We start from the raw sequence: 20,452 nt of genomic DNA on the forward strand, positions 1-20,452 counted from the left end.
GCCGCCGGCATCGGTCCTCCGAGCCGAGCGCGGCCGAGCGCGGGCCGGCCCGGCCGCCGGGGCGGTGGACGCGGAAGTGCCGGGGCTGGCGGCGCGGGGCTCGCCCGGGGCGGGCGCGGTGGCGGCGCGGCGCACGATGCTGGGGCTGGCGGCGGGGCTGCTGGCGGCGGCCGCCGTGGCGCTGCTGCTGGACTGGTACGGGCCGCCGGGGGCGCCGCCGGCCCCGGGGCAGCGCCGCCGCTGGGCCCCGCAGCCCGCGCCCGGGGCGGCCGCCGCCAGCCTGCTCTGGGTCGTGCAGGTGAGCGGGGCCGGGGGGGCCCGGGGCCGCCGAGCGCGGGCACGGCGGAGGCGCGCAGCCAAGCCCAGGTTACAGGCGTTTGGCCAGGCTGCCCCAGAGGTCGCGGGCACTGAACATATTGAAGATTATGTTCGGCGCCGGCAGCTCGATGTGCAGCTGCAGGGCTGGCTACAGGCTGAGCTCCGGGGGCCGAGAGCCCGAGGCGAAGGGCCGGGACCTGCCCGACCCTTTACGCGGCGGAGGGCGCCGGGCACCGGGCACGGGGACTTGTAGCCCGGCCAGGACACTCAGAGACGGCAGGAGCCCATGACTCCCAGACTGTGACGGTATAAAAGCCTGGAGATTCCTTTCTTTAGGGCACCTTCTCAGAGGTACCCAAGTCAGACTGTTATTTTGTTAATTACTGCACCAAGATTAAATTATTTTAATGATCTCGAAGTCTGAGACCCTGCTATGGGAAACTTAGGGCACAGCTGGCAAGGAAACCTGGTCTGACTGTGAGTGTGGGGGGTGTAGCTGTGAAGGTGCCTCGGTCAGAGGTGGTGTGAGTGACTGCCGCTGTGGCTCCTCGATGGTTGCACAGAGAAGTTTCCTTATCACACAGATGTGTGTAGTGGAAGTTGGTAATTAAAAATCACCTAATTATTACACTACCCTATATATTGCATCAGTACCTGATGTGGTATTATCTGATATCCTGGGGAGGGAGAAATACAGGCTCTGCCTGTCCCTTTCCCTATCCCAAAACTCAGAAAAATTGCGTGGCTAAGGAAATAGCTTTACTGATTTATAGCAGTAGAAGGTACTGTGCCAGTATTCAGAAGGTTAAATATACACTGCTTTTTTTCCAGGTTAAACATAAAATCCAGGTTGACCTGGCATTGTCCTGGAAGCAAATTGTCACGTCTTAGGGTTTCTGTGACTTCTTCTGACTCTTCTCCCTAGAGTATTCCCAAAGCACCTGGTGTAGAACTAGCCACAAAGATGTTTACGTATTCGTAGTTCAGTTTGGCTGAAATGTCCCAGGGATTGCTGTGCATTTCCTTCCAACAAATAGCTGCTTTTACTGTTTTGTTTTCATTCTCAATCTCAAGAACACTTTGCCTGACTTTATTAGCTGCAGGCAGTGCTCTTAGTGGACAAGCTGGCATATGTTTGGTCCTTTGGTTCTCTCTAATTGGTGGTGTAATTTTTTTTTCCAGTAATTTTTCCTTAAGTGACTTAAGGCTTATTTTTACTTCAGAGTACAATTATCAAGAGATATGCTTGAAATAATGTAAGGAAAGCCCCTGTCCTGAGCTGCTGTCTTGTGTGAAGAGTCAGAGCAGCATGTAGCAGCTGCAGAGCTATACTGACAAGCAGCATGCACAGGCCCATGTTTCTCTTGCTGTGTTCTCTCTGGTTGTGTGTCACTTCAAGTGGAGTTCTCCCAAGGATAGGTCACAGCACAGCTAATTTGAGACTTGGCTTTACTTTCAAGTGGTTATGTTCTCTTTCAGACGTGCCCTTTAAACAGCTGCTTTATCATTGACCTAACTTGGAAACTAATCAAGCACCAAATCCAGCCTTGTGCCTGATGATGTTATGGGAACCAGGCTCCAGGCTCCCTGGTGATTCCGTGGGTCTAGCCTAGGTCACTGAATAGAGCTCAAGATGGTCAGTTCTGCCCCCAGCAGTCCCTGCCTTGTTTTTCTTCCCAAACACATGACTGTCTCTTCTTAAAGGAACTAAATCACAGTCTTTCTACTTTAATCTTCTATTAATGGCTCATCCATCTTTATTGTAGCAGAATTTCCTTTCTTACCCACTGCCAAATAGACACTCTAGTTCAGTATTTGACAAGCATATAATTATTTCTCCCATTTTTCTCAGCTGAAAGCATTCTACTGTTGCTCTAACCTTATAATTCTCCTTTGTTAACACCCGCATTTCCTGAACCACATCTTTGCTACAGATAAGGAATGTTGACGGTGATTTCTCCTCATCCCTGAATCTCTTCCAACCCATTTTAATGAAAGTAACTGCCTATGAAGCAATGAGAGGCCAAGTATCCACATCAGTCAGAGCGGGGGAAGGAGCAGCAAATGGGCTTTCACCTACATTTTGGAAAGTAAATAAGAGCATTTCAAGCTTTTCATCTTGCCCACTGTGTTTTTATCTTTTCTTTATCCACTGGGATATCATCTGAAATGAATTCAAAATAAAACAAAAAAAAAAAAGGAAGAAGCTCCACTTCTGAGATCTTCATATGTCATGGCTAGTTAATGATGAAAGAAACTTAGTCCCAGCTCTCAGAAGTCCCAAGACACTGTAACTCTTAGGAATTACAAGTTGAACCCTTTTAAAAATCTTAAACTCATGGGGAAGAAAAGTGGCAAGGTCACTGTAGGAAATTAGGCTTCCGAACCACTCTCTGCTCTAAGATTGGAAATTTACATTTGCTGTAGCTACTGGTAGAGCATGGCTAAGGTTTTTTTTAAGACTGTTTTTTCTCAAGAATGAAAACTGTAGAAGTTTTGATTTTCTGTGTTTTATTGCTGAGATAAATTAATTGCAAATCCATAAGCTGAAAAGAAGCAAAACAAGTTGTATTGTTGTCAATGATTAAATGAGGTTTGATGTACTGAGGTAGTTTTGCTGTGCTCTTTGCTTCACACTAGTTTGAATACATCAATGAAAGTGAAGACAAAGTTATATCTAAAAGTGTTTACCTTTTTTAGCATGCAATTCTGATCTAGGCAAAAATTCCATGTCATTCCGAATGGGGAGTTTTCCTAAGCAGAATTTAAAAACTGTGTTCAGGTAATATTTTCTTCGTATAGAGATGACTGAATAAGTAGAAGTAAATAATTTTTCTCCAAGATATTTTATCTGGATTTTTCAAAAACTAAAAGCTTTATGAGAACAGGTTTATTAAACTGAATGTAAAAGTTAATGTTTTTCTTTCCAAGTGATACTGTCAGATGAGCATTTGCTTACTGCTTTTTGAGCATCAAATACCATTTGTTCAAACCAAGGAAGACAATTAATTAATTGACTGAAGTAGAATGGAAAGTGGAATTGAAGCAATACATAAGGGGTTTTTTTGTACCGAAAAGCCACAAATGTAAAAAAATGGAAAAATCTTACATTTCTTACTCTCCCCAAATGGCTCCTCTGATGTGAGGGCTTTCACTGATTCAGAAATGAACAGCATCTTCTACAGTTACATACAAGTCATATCATCATTTCTTAGGCAATATTTGCCTTCTGGAAGGCACGTGGAATGAGATCTAAACACACTTGTTTGATCCATTAAAATGCTTGGATAGAGTGTTAAAAATCCTTTCACTCAGCTACTGGAAATGTCACACCAGGTACAAAATAAATTTTCAGTACATTTCAAGTTCTAGGTAGCTTTAACCTATTGCTTTGCAGAACTGCTTTGTATTCTTACTTGCAGCAGGACCACTGTATTGCACAGAAACTGCCAGAATTTGAAAGGCAACAGGCCACTTGTAGCCATCACAATTTACTGTGGATACCTGAGTATTTACTCATACTTTTGTATGCTCTTAGTTTTAAGGAAATTTTCTTGATGTAAATGTGATTTTAGGGGTTAGAGTTGCAATATCATTTGCTTGTACTGCTTTCCTTCTCCCCTAGTCATCCACTTTTGTTTCTCCCTGTATCCCTTACACTGACATGAATCACTGTGACTGCTCTTATGTTGCATTCTAATGTATACTTGGCTTTGCAGAACAGCCTGGGTAGCAATAACCCTTTTACTTGGGGCAGTGTTTCAGTCTTCTCTTTTGCAGGTGTCAGATATTCATATCAGCAAATTTCGGGATCCCAAACGAGCTCCTGACTTTGAGAAATTTTGTTCAGAAACAATTGATGTAATTCAGCCAGCACTTGTTCTAGCAACAGGTAAGCAGTTGAAAAGTGTAAATTTCCTGTTGAGTGGACTGTCAAAGGTGCAGCAAATAGGCAAAATTGTAGGATCTCAAGAGAGAACTTTAAACATATCTTAAGTAATAGAAATTGAATTGCAGCTGAAGGGAGACTGCTAGAAGCTGAAAAAAATAACTTCTCAACAAGGGAATTATTATTATTTTATTGAGCATTCAGTTTCTTCAGTGAGTTTAGTGTGTTCTATACATAGCAGACACAATCACACAAGATAGCTAATGTTTTCCCAGTAGGTGTTGCTGCATCATAGCCCTTGCTATCAGCTACCCTCTCCCTCTTGCTCTGGTCATGATTCTACATTCTTTATGTTTGAAATTACAGAAGTGAGCAATGTCTGTAGTTAGCCACTAAGATACAGTTCCCCCCTCAGAACAATCCCTGTTCATTTGTATGAAATTCACCTGTGAATTAATGTAGGATTTTATTGCTGGTTTCCATTTGAACATATCATACCAAGAGAGGTGAAATAAGCCTTGCCACTTCATATGACAGCTTGCCATTGAAATAGATGAAGTTTTGACAAGATAATTGAAAAAACTTTAAGCCGTTGCTGTGTGCAAGGTTTTAGAATCTTAATGCTAGACCTGGAGTTTTGCTTCTATAGAAAGTTATTACCTAATTAGTGAAAGTGCTGCAGTGATGTGGTCAGTAGATGTCTGCTGAGGTTGCTGCATCTGCATTTAGAAGGCATTTACGCTGATCATGTGGACCAGATACAGAAATAAGCAGATTGCACCCAGGCCTGCAGCCACTTAGACTTGGAGGCAGGGATGGCATGCTTGTCTAGTTACAGTATTTGTATAAGCTGTGTAGGCCTCTAGTTATATCTCACCTTTGTACACTCTCAGGTGATCTGACAGATGCTAAGACGAGAGATAAACTGGGATCTGAGCAGGTAGAAGATGAGTGGAAAACTTATCAGTCAATCCTGAAGAGATCAAGGGTCCTGGAAAAAACCAAGTGGATAGACATTAAAGGGAATCATGGTAAGAAGAAAATGAAACATTTCTATCTTTCCTGTGATTGCAGATCACAGAATATAGAAGTAAAATGTTAGTACTCACTAGTGTGTTAGTATTCATGAATTAGGAGAAGGACTTACCATCCACGTCTACTGGGACACACTTTGTTTACAAGCTCTTACTGGAGTGAGTTTTAGTACCAGAGAGGTAAGAGTCTTTTACCTGGCAAGTGGTAGAACTTCAGAGGTTAGTTTCCACGTCATTATTTTATATACCACATTATTTAATGGAGGGGCAAACTGTAATCTTACCATACTGAAGAAATGGTTTCAATTTACTTTTCATAGACTTCCCCCTCACAGGTTTAAGTTTAAAGGGTGTCACATGTCCAGCAGCTAAAGGAAATTTGGTTTCTTTTGAATAGAAGGGAGTCATGGGAGTTTAGATCCATCAGCTGTTGCCACACTGTAAGCATTCAAACACAAGCTGACAGTCGTGTAGGCTGTATAAACAGGCTGTGCAGGAAGCTGCCCTGGGAGGGGGGAAAGTGCATGCTTTGTCATATAGACTCATTTTCCTGTTAGGCTTCTGTCACCAGCATTTATTAGGAGAAGTGGAGCTGTTGCAGTACAGACCTCCCCAAGCTGATGTCTGTTCTACACATGCTGTTCTCTAGATGAGGTGCTCCTTATTTTCCATGAAAGAATTAAGTCTTACTTACAGAGCATGCACCCAGTCCAGAAAAGCTCTTGAAAGGTTCTGTGGTCAAAATGAAGACAGGTTTAGTTTTTGGCTGCTAAATAACAATTTATATTCCCACAATGCCTTTATTTTTTAATTGAAACTTGAATGAGAAAACTATTGCCATTTAACTGCATTGAGGATATAATGTCTCCTCTGCACAGTTAGTCTGCTTGTCAATCATGCATTTTTTAAAAAGTAGCTCTTCAGCACCTGCTGAGACTGCTTTATCTCCACATTACCTAGTTAGATACAGGGGCCAATGATCAATTTGATCTGAAAATTTCCTTATTTCCTTTTTTACTCCCTTACAGATTCATTCAACATTCCACGCCTGGATAGTGTTCAGAATTATTACAGGTACTTTTATTTACCATACAGATGCAGCTATATCCAAGGTCAAATTCACTAAACAATCCTCTGTTTTCAGTTATTACATATATGCTTTTTCACTGACTTTCTTCTAGCCCAGGATCATATCTACTATTCCCTCTGTCTTTTGCATTGTCAGTTAGTAGAGCACAATCGATTGAGAAAATAGAGAATTCTTTGTGCAGATTTCTTATCTCTTACCTCTCTTTGTTTTGTAATTGAGTGTGTTAAATCTGTCAATGTCTGCAAAATTATCAGTCACACTCTAGGAGAAAGAAGATGGAAGAGTGAAATGGAGTTGTTTTTTCAATATATAAAAATATATTTTAAAATATTAAAACTACAAAAATTGTTTGCAGAAATAAAAATAGAAGCTAGGAAAAACAGTTATTCAGTACCACATTCTGGTGTTCATTATGTATTAAAATTAAAGAGGGCAATGGGTTGTATTGAAATACAATATTTTTACACAAAAACATAGGTTCCTATTATATGTTCTCAGCATTAGCAGAGGATTAATCAACTTATACATACTCAAAGTGGGACTAAATGAAGAAATTTTATTGAAGTTGATGATGTTCATAAAGATACTGCTAACTTAAAAAATATTTTGAAAGGGGTTTTATAACATTAGAAGTATTGAAAACTTGGTTTTAATATATTGGCTTGTATTGTATTCAGGTCAACATTTCTGGCAATTTTATTGTTCTGATTAGTGGAGGAACAGGGACATGAACTGATTTCTGGATGGCTGTGCTCAAATTATACTCATCATCTGAACTCAGGAATGTTTTAGTTCCCACAAATCATGCAAGGAGTAAAACAAAACTAAAACAACTTTAAAAACCCCAAATGCACACAAAAGGCCCACTTCAAAACCCCAAAAGAAATAAATAAAAAAAAAACCCAACCTAAATTTAATTAATTTTAGTGATTCTCAGCTTAACTCACAATCATTTTAGTTACAGAATTGCAATTTAAGTGGTACTATTAGTTGAAATGTCACGTCTTTGCCAGTGGAAGATATGTACAATTCCCATCTAGTATAAAGTATCAAAAGCACTCCCAATTTGTTAGTTAGAAATAGTGAAATTTGCTGTTGTCAGTGGAAAGAGAGAAAGCAATGCATGTTTGTCATGGGTACAAGCTTTCCTAACAGCAGTATTTCCATCTTGTTTTGTTAGGAAATACTCTGCCTGGCATAAAGATGGCTCTTTCCATTACATCCACACTACCTCTTTTGGGAACTATTCATTCATCTGCGTGGATGCCACACTCAGCCCAGGCCCTAAAAGACCCTATAATTTTTTTGGGATTTTAAACATGGTATTGTATAAGTCTTTGCATTCCATTTTGCTGGCTGTTTTATTTCTGTAGTGGTTTCTTTGGAGGTTTGGGGTTTTTTTAAATATAGAAAAATTGTTTGAAAGATTTATGTTCCTCTATAAGTGTGTTTAGGTTTTTAAGTTATAATGCATATGAGACATTTATTTAGCAAAATGGATTTGTCACCTACCTGTTTCAGAATCAAATGGCAGAGCTGTCTCTGATGGCAACAGAAAGTCTACACAGCAACCATACTATCTGGTTTGGCCACTACCCCACCTCCACAATCATCTCCCCATCCCCTGGAATACGAACACTAATGAGGTAAGATCTTCTTGCCCTCTATGTTTTCAGCATAAAGTACATTTCTTGTCTGTCTTCACATGCTTATCTCTCACTTTTCAGGTTTTCTGCAGTGATATTTCCTTCCTACCCAAATAATCACAATTCTTATTAGTTCTGCCACAGCCTATTTATGTGGACATCTCCATACAATGGGTGGGCTGATGCCAGTCTTGCACAGTCAACACCGTGGTGGCACTCTGGAACTTGAATTGGGAGACTGGATGGATAATAGGAGGTAAGAAAAGCCCATATGAGCAAATTATTATATGAAACCTACCTGCTGTACTGTGATTCTCTTTTATGCTCTGTGGTGCACTTGAAAGAAGCATGAGATCAGCCTGACTGGTTATTATTATTATTAGTGCTTTTGAAAAAAAGGCCTTGTGTGTATGTTTGGGATTTTTCCCCATATCAACAGTGTGCTAATAAATTAAAATTTTTTTATTCATTCTTGATATTTAAAAACTAAAAAGGGGATATCTAAATGTGTATCCAGATAGTATGTATTTAGTATTAAATGTAGACAAATGTATTGTAAAATTCAGCATCACTACTTCTCTCACTAATTCAGCATCTCTCTTCTCTACGTGCTCTGCAGTAGCTGTTAGAATTCTTGACACAGAAATAGTCCTCCTGAGAAATGTTACCTTACTTGCATGTCCAGAAGTGTTTAATGCTATGTGGAGTGGATAGTTGTATATTAGCTTTTATTCTGCAGTAATCCAAAGAAAGATACAGGTATGGATACAGGGGAGGAGCACACTGGGGTTGTTGTCCTGAACTAGAGTACCCACACAGACACTATGGAAATGTACATTATATTTGAGTTCTTTAATGTAATGTTCATCTGTCTGATTCATGTGCAAAATTCCATAGATCTTCACACTTGGAACTTTGAGTACTGCTTCCATGATTTAAAATAAAATTAACTTCATCAGAGGTAAGCAACTGTACAGTTAATATAGCAGAGTTGGAGAATGTAAGATCAACTACAGAAGAGAATAAATAGAAAATAAAGCCAGGTTCTTTAGGAACTTGAGGAGCTGGAAATCAGCTGTTCACAAAGCAGTTTGTATTAGCAAAATTTGTTTCCTTTCTTTATAGATACAGGATCCTTGCGTTTGATCATGACCTCCTCAGCTTTGCAGATCTCAACTTTGAAGAGTGGCCTGTAGTTCTCATCACCAATCCCAAATCCTTCCTTTACAGCAGTGCTACTCATGAACCACTAGTCAAAATTCTTTATTCCACTCATATCAGGTACCCTGTAATGTCTTGATTTCACAATATTTAATTATATTTATATGTATATACACAAAACCTTTTTTTTAATATATGTGTCTACTGTTCTCAGAATTAATTTTTCTCTGGAAGATCATTCCAGAGAGCTTGCTTTGTATCATATCTGTGATAAAAAGTTTGGGTAGTAGTAATTCATGGTTTTTTTAAATTATGCAGTTATTTCCCCTAAGGTCAAACGAACTTTATGTAACCAAAGTTGATCGATTAATATATAATTAAAATAGATTAATATGTAATCAATATGCATAGATTGTTATGTAATCTGTGTTATTTATCTCACATGTTCACATCAACTCTGCTAATTTCAGAATTTTGTCTATGTATTTTTCTAAATGTTTTCTCTATTCACTTCAGACTTCTTAGCTTTGTCTTTTCAATTCTACATCCTTTATATACTAAAACATGAGAAGCATCTGCCAATTTTCATATTCATTTTAAATCTCTCAATCTTTTAATCTATTTATCTATTTAATTTTTACATTTATATTTCAGATTTTTAGGCCCTTTTCAACATTTTATATTTGCTGTAAGACTAACCTGCTTGAAATACTGCCTACACAGGGTTACAATAAAAAGAAGTTTGTCATACTTTTCAGTTAGGGAGCAGTATCCTACTAGATGTCCTAATTACTTTCCAGTTTCCCATTCAGAACCTTATCTGAACAATCTTAAGATTATACTAAATATAGGAACTGATAGATTTATTCATCCTAACTGTATGAAACCCTTCATTTGACTAAAACATGCTCTGTAATGCCATTCATATTACCAGAAATGAAAGGAATTGCACTTGCAATATTTTTGAGTCTGTATTGGTATCACTGTTTCTGTGAATATAAGCACTACTGCCAGGTGGCAATACATTTGTTAGTATCTGAGATCTGGCATTCCATTCCATTTGTCCTAAATGCAGTAACAAACTCTGAGAGGTTATATTCTGACCAGCAAAAATTAAAAAAGGGAAAAAAAGAAGGGAAAAAAAACCCCACTCCCAACAACAAAGGACTTTAGAGAGAGAGCCTGGCAATTTTTTATGAAGACATCTGCAAGTCTTTGGTTATGTGTCTATGTGTGCTGGAGGATGCATCCCACTTCTGTTAGGAGATGTTTTGCAGCAAGAGTTCTAAAATTATTTCTGACAAGGCCTTACAACTTCTGCCACCTTTTGCTCTGTTCCACATCCAGTTTTCTATCCTGTTCTTTTGTGTAGTGCCATACAGAACAACTTTGTCTTTAACTGTAGGAAAAACCTACCATGTTACCATTAGCCTACAGATATTTCACTGTTGTAATTTCTAAATATTTTGAACTCTTTACTACAAGGCAGCTTAACCTTTAGGGACTTCTTCTTAAGGAAGTAATTACATACCTGCAAGTCCAGTAACAAATCTGTTTCTTTTGCTCTTTATTTACTCCTTAGAATTCTGGCATTCTCTCCTTCTGTCATTATCTCTGTCAAAGTCTACATAGATGGAGTTCACCTGGGGAATGCACATCAGGTGTCTGGCCCTCTCTATGTGCTGAAGTGGAGCCCACAAAACTACAGTGAAGGGTTCCATCACATAGATGTGACTGTCCAGGTAAGGTACCTGTTGGCATTCTTTGTATTGATTTTTTTTTTTTCTCATCATGGCTTCTCTGTCACCCTCCTGCCTCACATAACTAGGAACAAAATACATGATAACAGACTTACTTTCATATTTGTCTGATTACAAAACCCAAAGGATTTAATAAAGGAATAAACATAGACTGCTAAGCACCAAAATATTCATAAAGCTGCTGGAATCAAGAAAGAAATATTATTTTTCTTAAGAAGTAGAATAAGACATGACAGAAGTGCAAACTTGAAATTGGCCAGAGATGTAAAAAATTACAAGAAATTGTTCTGAAGGTGTATAAACAGCAAGCAGCAACAGAAGGAAAATACTGGCCAGGTGTTAAACAGCAGAAGTGAATTAGTCACCAACAGCTCTGACAAGGCAGAGGTTCTCAGCACTTTCTTCACCTCTGTCTTCACCAGCAGTGTTGGGCCTCAGGCTTTGGAAGCAAGGATCAAGGTTGATGCAAACAGAGACCCACTGTCAATGAAAGAAGAGTTGGAGTGAAACCTGGCACAGGAGCTTGATCCTACAGATCAATGGGCCCTGACAGTTTCCACTCCAGAGTGTTGAGAAACCTGGTTGACATCTTTGTGAGGCCACTCTCCATAGTCCTGGAGAAGTTGTGGAGATCAGGGGGCATCCCAGAAGACTGGCAGAAGGCTAATGACTCTCCTGTGTATAGGAAGGCATGAAGGGAGGATCCAGGAAATTATAGGCCCCTTAGTCTTATTTCAGTCTCTGGGAAATTCAGGAAATAAATCCTTGTGGGGGGCTTTCTGAAGTCAGATGAAGCACATCACTGGGAAGACCCAATACAGATTAATCAAGGGCAAATTGTGGGCCAAGAAGAACATTATGAAGTTCATGAAGGAAAAGTGTAAGCACTTGAACCTGGGAAAACATAATCCAGGAGTGCAGCACAGGCTGTGATCTGCCTGGCTGGGGAGCAGCTCTGTGAAAAGGGACCTCAGTGTCCTGGTGGACCACAAGCTCAGTGTGAATGAACAGTGTGCTGGTGCAGCTGAGAAAATCTACTGCATGCTGGGGTGCATCTACAAGGGCATCAGCAGCCAAGACAAGTCACTATCCTGCTCTACTGAGTGCTTGCCAGGCCACATCTGGAACACTGTGCTCAAAGTGTTGAATAAATGACAAAAAACAATAAACAAATGTTTGTTTATGTATATGGGTTTATGACAATACACCAGAAATGAAGCACAACAAAATTTGAAAATATTTTAATATGGGCTATTACCTAGAATTGAACTTTGAGAAAACAATTGTGGGGAGGGGCAGTAAACAGTCACAGTATTCCCTAAGTTGCTGAATCTCTCACAGGCTCTACTTCAATGTAGCACTTTCAGATTATGATTTTATAATCACCAATTTACTTGAAACTGCAGAATTGACTGTAAGTAACCCTTTGTTGGTGGAATTTAATACAGCACTATGCAGAGAAGCATACATCAATTGTATCTTTCTAGAAAAGCTGCAATGATAATTATTAACTTTACTTGACAGTTTTTTGTACCACTGCTATGTAATTTCTCTCATTTTATGTCAATCTAGGATGCTTCAGGAAGAATTGGCACACGGGGCCATTTATTTGGTATGGAAGAAAACCTCTCTCTTAGATTTGACTTTTGGTCATCTGTTATTCTTCTCACTGACCACTATGTTCTAGTAAGTACTTTCAGCAAAACAGCTGTTCCTTCATGTTGGTTTCCCAGTCTGCAGTAGGGTTTTTCATAATTCCTGAAGAATTTGTAGACTTGAATGCAGTTACTTTTTCCAGAAATGATTCTTTTGGAATTCCAAAACATTTAAAGTTTCTCAAGTTGCACACTTGAACCACAAATGTGCAACGATGGTTTATACAAACAGTTGACATCCTGGATTTAGTCCCAATTATCCATTTTTGGGCATAAGTGTACACACATTTTGTACAAGCAAGAAATTGAAAAAGAGCTACTGGAGATAGTAGAAAAAGGAAACATTAAATTGAAGAGAAATTCACTGTGAACTGTTGCGATATGTTTTCTGGAAAAAATGCTGCAAATATTCTCATTGTCAGCTGCTGACATTATAACTAGCTGAAGTGAGGTGGAGGGCAAAATCCATGGGGATTTTAGTGAGGGCCAGGTCATATCCAGATGTGTTACAGCCCAGTACAAGCAAAGAAGGATGTCATGTCTTAGTAGCCTAGGTGCACTTCTAGAACTGCATAAGAAAGTCCACGTGATGGTAGTTCTTATCATAATTGGTTCAAAATTATTCTTAGGTTTGTTAATCAGTCACACATTTTACACCATGTCTTGAACTGCATTTCTCTTCAGAACAGTGCTCAGACAATGTTTTGCCTTGGAAGTGTAACTACACTTTTTCAATGGATGTGTTTACAAACTCTATTTTTAAAGATTCGGGTCTATTGCTTTCAGATATTGAGCAGAATTCAAGTCAGTACAATACAAATCTGAGAAACTCTTCAGTTTCCTTTTTTACTCTTCAGTTCAGTGACACCATCAAGCTTTGAATATGTGTTTCAAAGAGGATCTTTGTACCATTCTCTCAGTGTCCATAAGGCATGCTCCAAGACTGCAATTATTCCAGGGCTGGCTTATAGTCAAAACTGTCTTTTCAGGCCCGAGTGCTCTTTGGACTGATTGTGCTGATTCAGATTACCTTACTTGTTGTTTTCCGACACCTCCAAAAGCCAGCACTCAAAGGTATCAACTAACATTTACCTGTGGTTTTTAGTAGTTCTGTTTTCCCCTAAACTTTTTACTGTTGACCTGTGTGCTAACAATATGTAAGTAACTGTGCTGTTAATCACCATATGCATTTTACATCTGCTACTGTGGGGTTTGACTGGTTTCTCAGAAGCTGTTGTTTTGCTTTTAAGGGAAGCTGGAAAACCTCCAATATATCAAATAAAGTAAACTAGAAACTTGAGCAGGTATCTTTGTTTAAACAAAAGTTGAGTTGATTGAAGTCCAAGGTTTCATTTTAATTTTCTCACTGAAGAATCCAATACATAGGGAATGTTTTGTTTTGTATTAGTTCTGTATGTGTGCTTGTTTCTTTACAGAATTCTCTCCTGCCTGAGTGGAGAAACAGATTTCCTTTTGTAAAGATAGTATTTGTTAACTTTTGCAAAGAACACTAACAGGATTGGGTCTTTCTCAAAATAAGATTAAGGCCATTTCTGTCATAACTTGATACTTTGTTTGTGATACATCTAGTAAATTAAAATTATTACTATTAAGCTCATGGTATTTATCCTTTAAACAGTCATTTGAACCACACCTTACTAATGAGATTTTTCTGGAAGCCACCTCCCTTCCTATTCATGTCAGTGTTTGTACCTTCCTGTATACTCCTAATTGTGTAGCATCCTGAGGTAACTACAGCAACTGCTTACATAGAAAAGAATCAGATTTTCAGTTGCCTTTATGGAACTCAGCAGCTAAATATTAAAAAAGCTGACTCTCAGGTCATCTAGGTCCATGTGGACCATGAAAATGTTTGACATCTTAGTGAACAAATTTGTTAGAGCTGTTGATTTCCAAAGGTGAAGCTTGCCCTCTAGGGGTTAATTCTTTGTGAGAAGGCCACATAATAGATGTAAGTCTACAAGCTAACTTTTTAGGGAGGTTCTCTTGATCTGTGAATTGCCTGCTTCATTTAGAGAGCTACTACTGCTTTTTTCTGCTAACACCACACACTTGTCAGAATAATGTCATTTTAATGCCAAGACTTAATTTTGAGCTGCTATCAGATCTCAGTAAAGTAGATTTAATCAAAAGAAATCCAACAAATCTAGTCCACGCTGACCCACCTTTCTGGGTTTGCAAAGTTACTGTTTTGATTCTCTTATTTTTAATTTAATACATACTTTCTCCATGTTTTTCATTCTAGCTAACTTCATTTTCTGGGTATAGAATGGTCGTTCAGTATTATTTACATACAGTAAGTGTATTCCTTTAGAATGACAGGTTCCTCTGCTGTTTTTGATATAGATTGTTATATTTATTGGTTCTTTACTTTCAGTTATCACAGTAATAGTAATGCATTCCTCTGCATTTTTCTGTAGACATACCAAATATTATTTTTATATTCCTTATTTAAAATAATGAGTAAATAATATGCAGATTTGTTTCAGAAAGACCAGTATTATACATACATATATATCTGGGGAAGGTGTTGCAAACTGAATTAAGTGTGTTTTTCTTAAATGTTGTCTCTGTTTAGGAAAGCTGGGATTACTTACTCTGACTTCATATTCTCTTCATGTCTTCAGTAAAACAAACACCTTCTATTACTCAATTCTGTTTCTGAATTTATACACCATTCTGGGTAAGTAGCCTAGAGTACTGGAGGACATAAATTGGTATTTTGAAATTACACATTAGATCCTGATGAAAATTTAAGAATTCTAACATCTTAGAGAATGGGGAAAATCTACTGAAGTTAAAAAAGCTATGTGGAACTTTAAAAGTTAATGTCCAAGACACTAAAGGCTTATTTGTAAGAGCCTAACTTAGAAGCCACGAATTAATTAAACACTTAGATTGTTAAATTACTCTAAAAGCAAAGTGATTATTTTTAAATTCAGTTTGGTTTTCACTTATTTTTTGATTGTTAGCATCAGAGCTAACAATCTGAGCTTATTCTCCTCTGATAACATGTAACTGAAATAGCTATTTTCTTGTTAATCTGTGTAGTATGTATAACACAGAGCAGCCTGCCTGTTTTAATTCCTATGCTGAGCCAGGCTGGAATTGTTTGTGACCACATTTTTCATATATCTTACTGTAATTCTGGGAAAAAGCTACCCTTTTCACCTCTCTCATAAGGAAGATATTATGTGTGGTGTTGAAAATTGTCAGACAGATGAGACTAATTCAAAAGTATTTTCATTGCATGCCACAACCCCATCAAACTGTGGTGTTTTCACACCAGACTGCTGTTTGCTGCATATGAAAACATGAGGCTGATTACTCTGGACAAGCAGTAGGGAAGTCTCAGGGTACAAAGGGCCCTGTGGGAAAGGGCTGTGTCTCTGTTCTGTTTCCTGATGGTGATGTTTGGTTTCCTCTCTTGCAGGACCATGGTTTGTAGGTGAACTGATAGATGGCCAGATGGGGGCCTGTTTTTCCTTTGGAGTGTTTGTTGGTGGTTCCTTCTTACAGGGCAGTATGACATTTGTGGTTGGGATTTTACAGGTGAGTATTTATAAAACAAAGGCTAAAAACTGGCGCTTTTTTCCTCAGGGGCTTTTTTCAATTTTTTTAATAGATTTAAAGAAAGAAGTCTTGGAAGTAAAGAGATTATTGACCATGCCTGACTACCATGGTCTTTCTTACCTTTCTGCAGATTTAAAGAAAGGAAGGAGGTTGTGCATTATTTTCACAAACTTCTCTTTTTCTCTAATAAAATGATGTTGCTTTGGACTCCTTGGATATCTGGATTAGAGGCTGCCTCTACAGATGTATAACTCTACATTTTCAATGAATTTTCTGGTTTTGCCCTTGGCTCACACAATGTAAGCAAAAAACTGAATGGCCAGGGTAGCCCTTGCAGTGTTAACTCTTCAGATCAGTAGGTGTCACTCTCTAAGCACACATGAGTCCAGTTTTCCCAGGAGTGTTTTCCCCATTAATCTGAAAGACAAATTGTCATTCCTTGGCATTTAAGACAGAGGATCAAAGCAGCATTGCCTCCTTCTTCATGGTGTCTGCTTTGTACCAGTGGGACACTGCAGTGGGCTGGGTCAAAGTTAAGCTGACATACAGACTGTCTGCTTTTGCCATGTTAATTTTTTGCTAAGTCCGGCTCCCTGAATCATTTCCAGGAAATGTCAGATGTGTGTTAATGCCTCTTACTGCAAGGGAATGGGCAGGAATTCTTGGCCTGGGACTCAGGCCCAGGCAGTCCCAGCTTTATGAGCTGCAGTCGTGGAGATGCTGTCGCTTTGGTTTTTTGAGATTTTCTAAGCTTTTTGATGTTGACATTCTTGTAGTGAACTTTTTCACACACTTTTTGTAAATAACTTGTTGTTTTTCATTCTTTTATGGAGGAAGAGAGAGTTGATAGACTGTTGGTTTGACTTGTGTCATTGCAGAAGTGTCACTGTTACTTTCTAATCTACTGTTACTTTTGTAAAACTATAAATATTGGAGTCAGAGAATAAAACTTCTCTTTTTTCTTTCCCTTTGAGAGAGGTGGTGTGCTTGTGTTCTATCGTGTCCGTCAGCGACAAGATGCGTCCTGAGATTCCATCTCTAGGAATTGTACTCAGCCCTTAGAATGGGACAGCTTTATCTGTGCATACATTTTTAAGCCGTCATAGATGTTACCCAGAACCCTTGGCTTCCTCATTGTCTTATTTTTCTTCACTCTTCCTTTCAGATGATGTTTTTCAACCTGCCATTGATGGCCTATCTGTGCTGGTGCCTGCTGCTGCGCTGCCATGGCCACAGCTTCCGTTCCCACCTCCGCCACGCCGGCCGCCTCGTGGCTGTGCCTGTTCACCTGGCCATGGTGCTGCTCCTGGCCTGGCAGGTCTACTCCTGCTACTTCCTGCAGCGCACATACGGCACCTTGGCCTTCTTCCTGTCCCCAATGAGAACGTGGCTGCTGCTGCTGACCGCAGCTCTCATTTATAAAACCTGGACGCTGAAATCGTCACAGCTCAGAACTTACATAACAGAGATAAAAAACTGTCAAAGCTCCTGAAGTACAATATAAGTACTCCAAATTCTGGCTTAAAAACTCTCAAGGTACAACCTTAGCATTTTGTGATGCTGGAATTTCATACACACCACCGTTAAGTGGTAAGACCCAAAGCTGCACCTGCACTGCTACAGAACTGTATTAAATAGTTAATGTACAATATGTTATACACACTTTCCTTCTATTATACAACATACTGTATAATACATGTTATATAATACAGTTATGGATTATACATCAGTACAGTCAACTTTGGAATAATCTCATCAATGAGGTTTTTTTAGTGATACAGAGATAGATATGTCCACATGGATCACAAATGGAAATGTTTGCCTATTACTACTGTGAATAGAAAAATAATTAATTATTGATTTTTATAATGCTGCAAAATATGAGCATAGGACCTGATGAGCTTCTGGATTTGTGATTCCTTGATTTTTATTTCAGGGTTGACATGTGTTTTTACAAGACTAGACCAGATGTCTTTATGAAGTAATAGTGATTGCAAAGGTGCTGTAGTAATCTTCACAGCCAGAGTCCTATGCCCATACATGTTTTCAGTTCATAATGCTGTATACAAGCAGATCATAGGTGTGTGTATGTATTTGTGTTCATGTTTACCTGAGTTGTGGCCTATAGCTCTTGCCCTGGGAGTGCTGGCTAACTAACAGGCTCACTCTCTGGAAGGAAGGAGTTTCATTTTGCACTACTAAGGTTGCCAGTCCTCCCACCCATGACTGGTGAAAGGACAGTGAATTATCAGTGGTGCTGGGGTTTTCAGCTTCAAAGCAAAGAATAGAGACAATAGCCTCAGGGTGGGAGAGACTGTAGGAATACTATGGTCTGATGCCTATAAAGTCTGTAATTTCTGTTTTTCTGGGTCTCAGCTGTGTTTCTGGGTCTTGGCCAAATGCACCAAAGAGTGACCTAAGAAAACTTATTTCTTTGTTTTCACTTTTTTCCTAAGTTCAAAAATTATAGAACAATTAGTTACAATAATGAAGAATGTGATGATCCAGAGCCAAGAAAGCTGAGGTGCCTTGATCTGTAAAGAGCACTGCGTTGCTTCACAAAAGACCAGCTGTGAGTGGAACATTTAAAATACTTTAGGTAATTTTACAGTAACTTACTTATGGCTTCTCAAGAAAAAAGAGGGCTAATTTATTTATGGTCCCTTTGGAAAAAACCAGCAGCAACTGTAGTAGAACACAGAAAAATAAATCAGAAGAAAATATTGATTACAACAAGGACTTTTGTTATTTCTAACAGGCAACAGTTTTCTTGTTCCTTCATTTCTGTTCCTCAATGATATAGGAAAATAGTAATGTGATACTACTAATAATGTAATGTCTTCAATGTAATAGGAAAAAGAGCAAGCACCCATTTACATGAGGTAAATACACTGTTAAGAGAATAAAGAATGTAATTTGTTGCTACAAAAGTTTGTTTTGCAAAGCTGTTAAAAAATCAGGGATGACACAAAATTTATTTGTGAGATACAATACTGAAAACTTGATAATAAAATGACATTTCACAATTAAATTACTTTTATGTGATTAGAGAGAACAGGAAGTGGCAATAATATACTTCATATCTTTTGACTTGTTACCATTGTTATATTTAACATTACCCAATACTTTCACCCTTAGGCTGGTCTCTCCAACAGTATCTGCACTGCACACACTTGAACCCACTGTTTGATTAACCCCCCACACTGAGCATTCATGCATGGCTTGTGTGGAGGCTGATTTTTTTTAAATTTTTTTTTAAGAAGAGAAACAAAAGTGCACTTACCAGTCTAGAAAATTCTGGGGGTCCAGGAAAGCTGACACACAACCTCCTTTGGCTTCCTCTTCACTTTTGTAACAACAGCTACTATAAACTGCAGTAAGAAACATTTATGTCTGGGCTGGAAAGGTCTTTTCATGGTGTTGGTGACATTTTGCATGAAATCCTGACACGTAACTGTACAATTTAGCACTAAACACTAATAGGTGCTCTTATGAAAAACACCATGTTTTTCTCATTGACAATGAAGAAGACAAAAAGGAGGACAAGGAACAAGATCAACTAAAAAAAAGCAAAACTAAACCAACCCAACAAAAAAAAAAAAAAAACAAAAAACAAAAAACAAAAAAAACAAACAGGAAAGGGATGAAAATGGAAGGGAAAAAAGCAGAAAGGAAGAAAATGAAATATAGGGCAGACAACAGACAACAGCAATACTTCAAGGTACAAAGGGAAATAGGATGGAAACGGAAATGCACAAGACTAATAAATAAGCAGAATATTGGCTTAACCAAAACTAAGGAAAAAAGGTGTCTCTGCCCAATACTGTTTACATTTTATTATCCTTTGCAAATGCTTATTTATAAAGATTGTAGCTGAACTGCCTTACTGTGGTCCTGTGGTCACAATATCACATGAAGATAGACATGCATAAAGGCCCCTAACAGCTGTAGGTCCGTTTTGAAACCATAACAATGGGGGCTGGAGTAATAGAGCAGTGAAGAGTTCTCAGGAATAGAATGCCATGTGAAGAGGCCCCAGCAACAGAATACTATAAATCCTTATTTAGTTAACAACCAATTTTTCAGAGAGGCTCAAGCAGAAACTGTAACAGAATACAAGTTAAATAGCAATTTGTTAGCTTTTAGAAGGAGAATGTAACTTAAAATTACCTTTGATGACTGTAATACCCAGAGACATCTCCCCCCCACCCCACCCCAGAAAATTTAAATTTGTCTGTGTAAATGATAATACAATGCACTAGGCCCAGATTTGCACATGTGCATTAGGAATTTTGTCATAGGCAT

General features: G+C 38.7%; 1 protein-coding gene and 1 long non-coding RNA gene across 4 annotated transcripts; one reads left to right on the plus strand and one right to left on the minus strand.

The window, feature by feature from the left end:
• The first annotated feature begins 136 nt into the window (after window positions 1-136).
• Window positions 137-19,178, plus strand: TMEM62 (transmembrane protein 62). 3 transcript variants are annotated; one of them, XM_063159125.1, is made up of 14 exons: window positions 137-298; window positions 4,099-4,210; window positions 5,101-5,238; window positions 6,270-6,315; window positions 7,512-7,653; window positions 7,853-7,977; window positions 8,111-8,233; window positions 9,103-9,258; window positions 10,721-10,880; window positions 12,471-12,584; window positions 13,543-13,627; window positions 15,153-15,257; window positions 16,008-16,126; window positions 17,313-19,178. In XM_063159125.1, the coding sequence occupies exons 1-14, from the start codon at window positions 137-139 to the stop codon at window positions 17,637-17,639; spliced, it is 1,914 nt and encodes a 637-aa protein (XP_063015195.1). In that variant the 3' UTR covers window positions 17,640-19,178. The 3 variants fall into 3 exon arrangements, with proteins under 3 accessions (XP_063015195.1, XP_063015198.1, XP_063015196.1); XM_063159128.1 differs by lacking the exon at window positions 137-298 and adding an exon at window positions 553-1,954; XM_063159126.1 differs by lacking the exon at window positions 137-298 and adding an exon at window positions 2,030-2,408.
• Window positions 4,384-19,726, minus strand: LOC134419631 (uncharacterized). Its single transcript, XR_010028089.1, has 3 exons — window positions 19,431-19,726; window positions 6,529-6,592; window positions 4,384-5,973 (listed from the first exon to the last, which is right to left on the minus strand). It is a non-coding gene; the product is annotated as an uncharacterized LOC134419631 (long non-coding RNA).
• Between the last annotated feature and the right edge of the window lie 726 nt (window positions 19,727-20,452).

The sequence above is a fragment of the Melospiza melodia genome, chromosome 6 (genome assembly GCF_035770615.1).
Source record: "Melospiza melodia melodia isolate bMelMel2 chromosome 6, bMelMel2.pri, whole genome shotgun sequence".
NCBI lineage: Eukaryota > Metazoa > Chordata > Aves > Passeriformes > Passerellidae > Melospiza > Melospiza melodia.

Excerpts from the sequence above, each read along its gene's own strand:
- TMEM62 (XM_063159125.1), top strand. The coding sequence starts at position 137 with ATGCTGGGGCTGGCGGCGGGGCTGCTGGCGGCGGCCGCCGTGGCGCTG. Across the intron at positions 6,316-7,511 it reads AGTGTTCAGAATTATTACAG|GAAATACTCTGCCTGGCATA; the intron begins GTACTTTTATTT and ends TTGTTTTGTTAG. Across the intron at positions 12,585-13,542 it reads TCACTGACCACTATGTTCTA|GCCCGAGTGCTCTTTGGACT; the intron begins GTAAGTACTTTC and ends CTGTCTTTTCAG.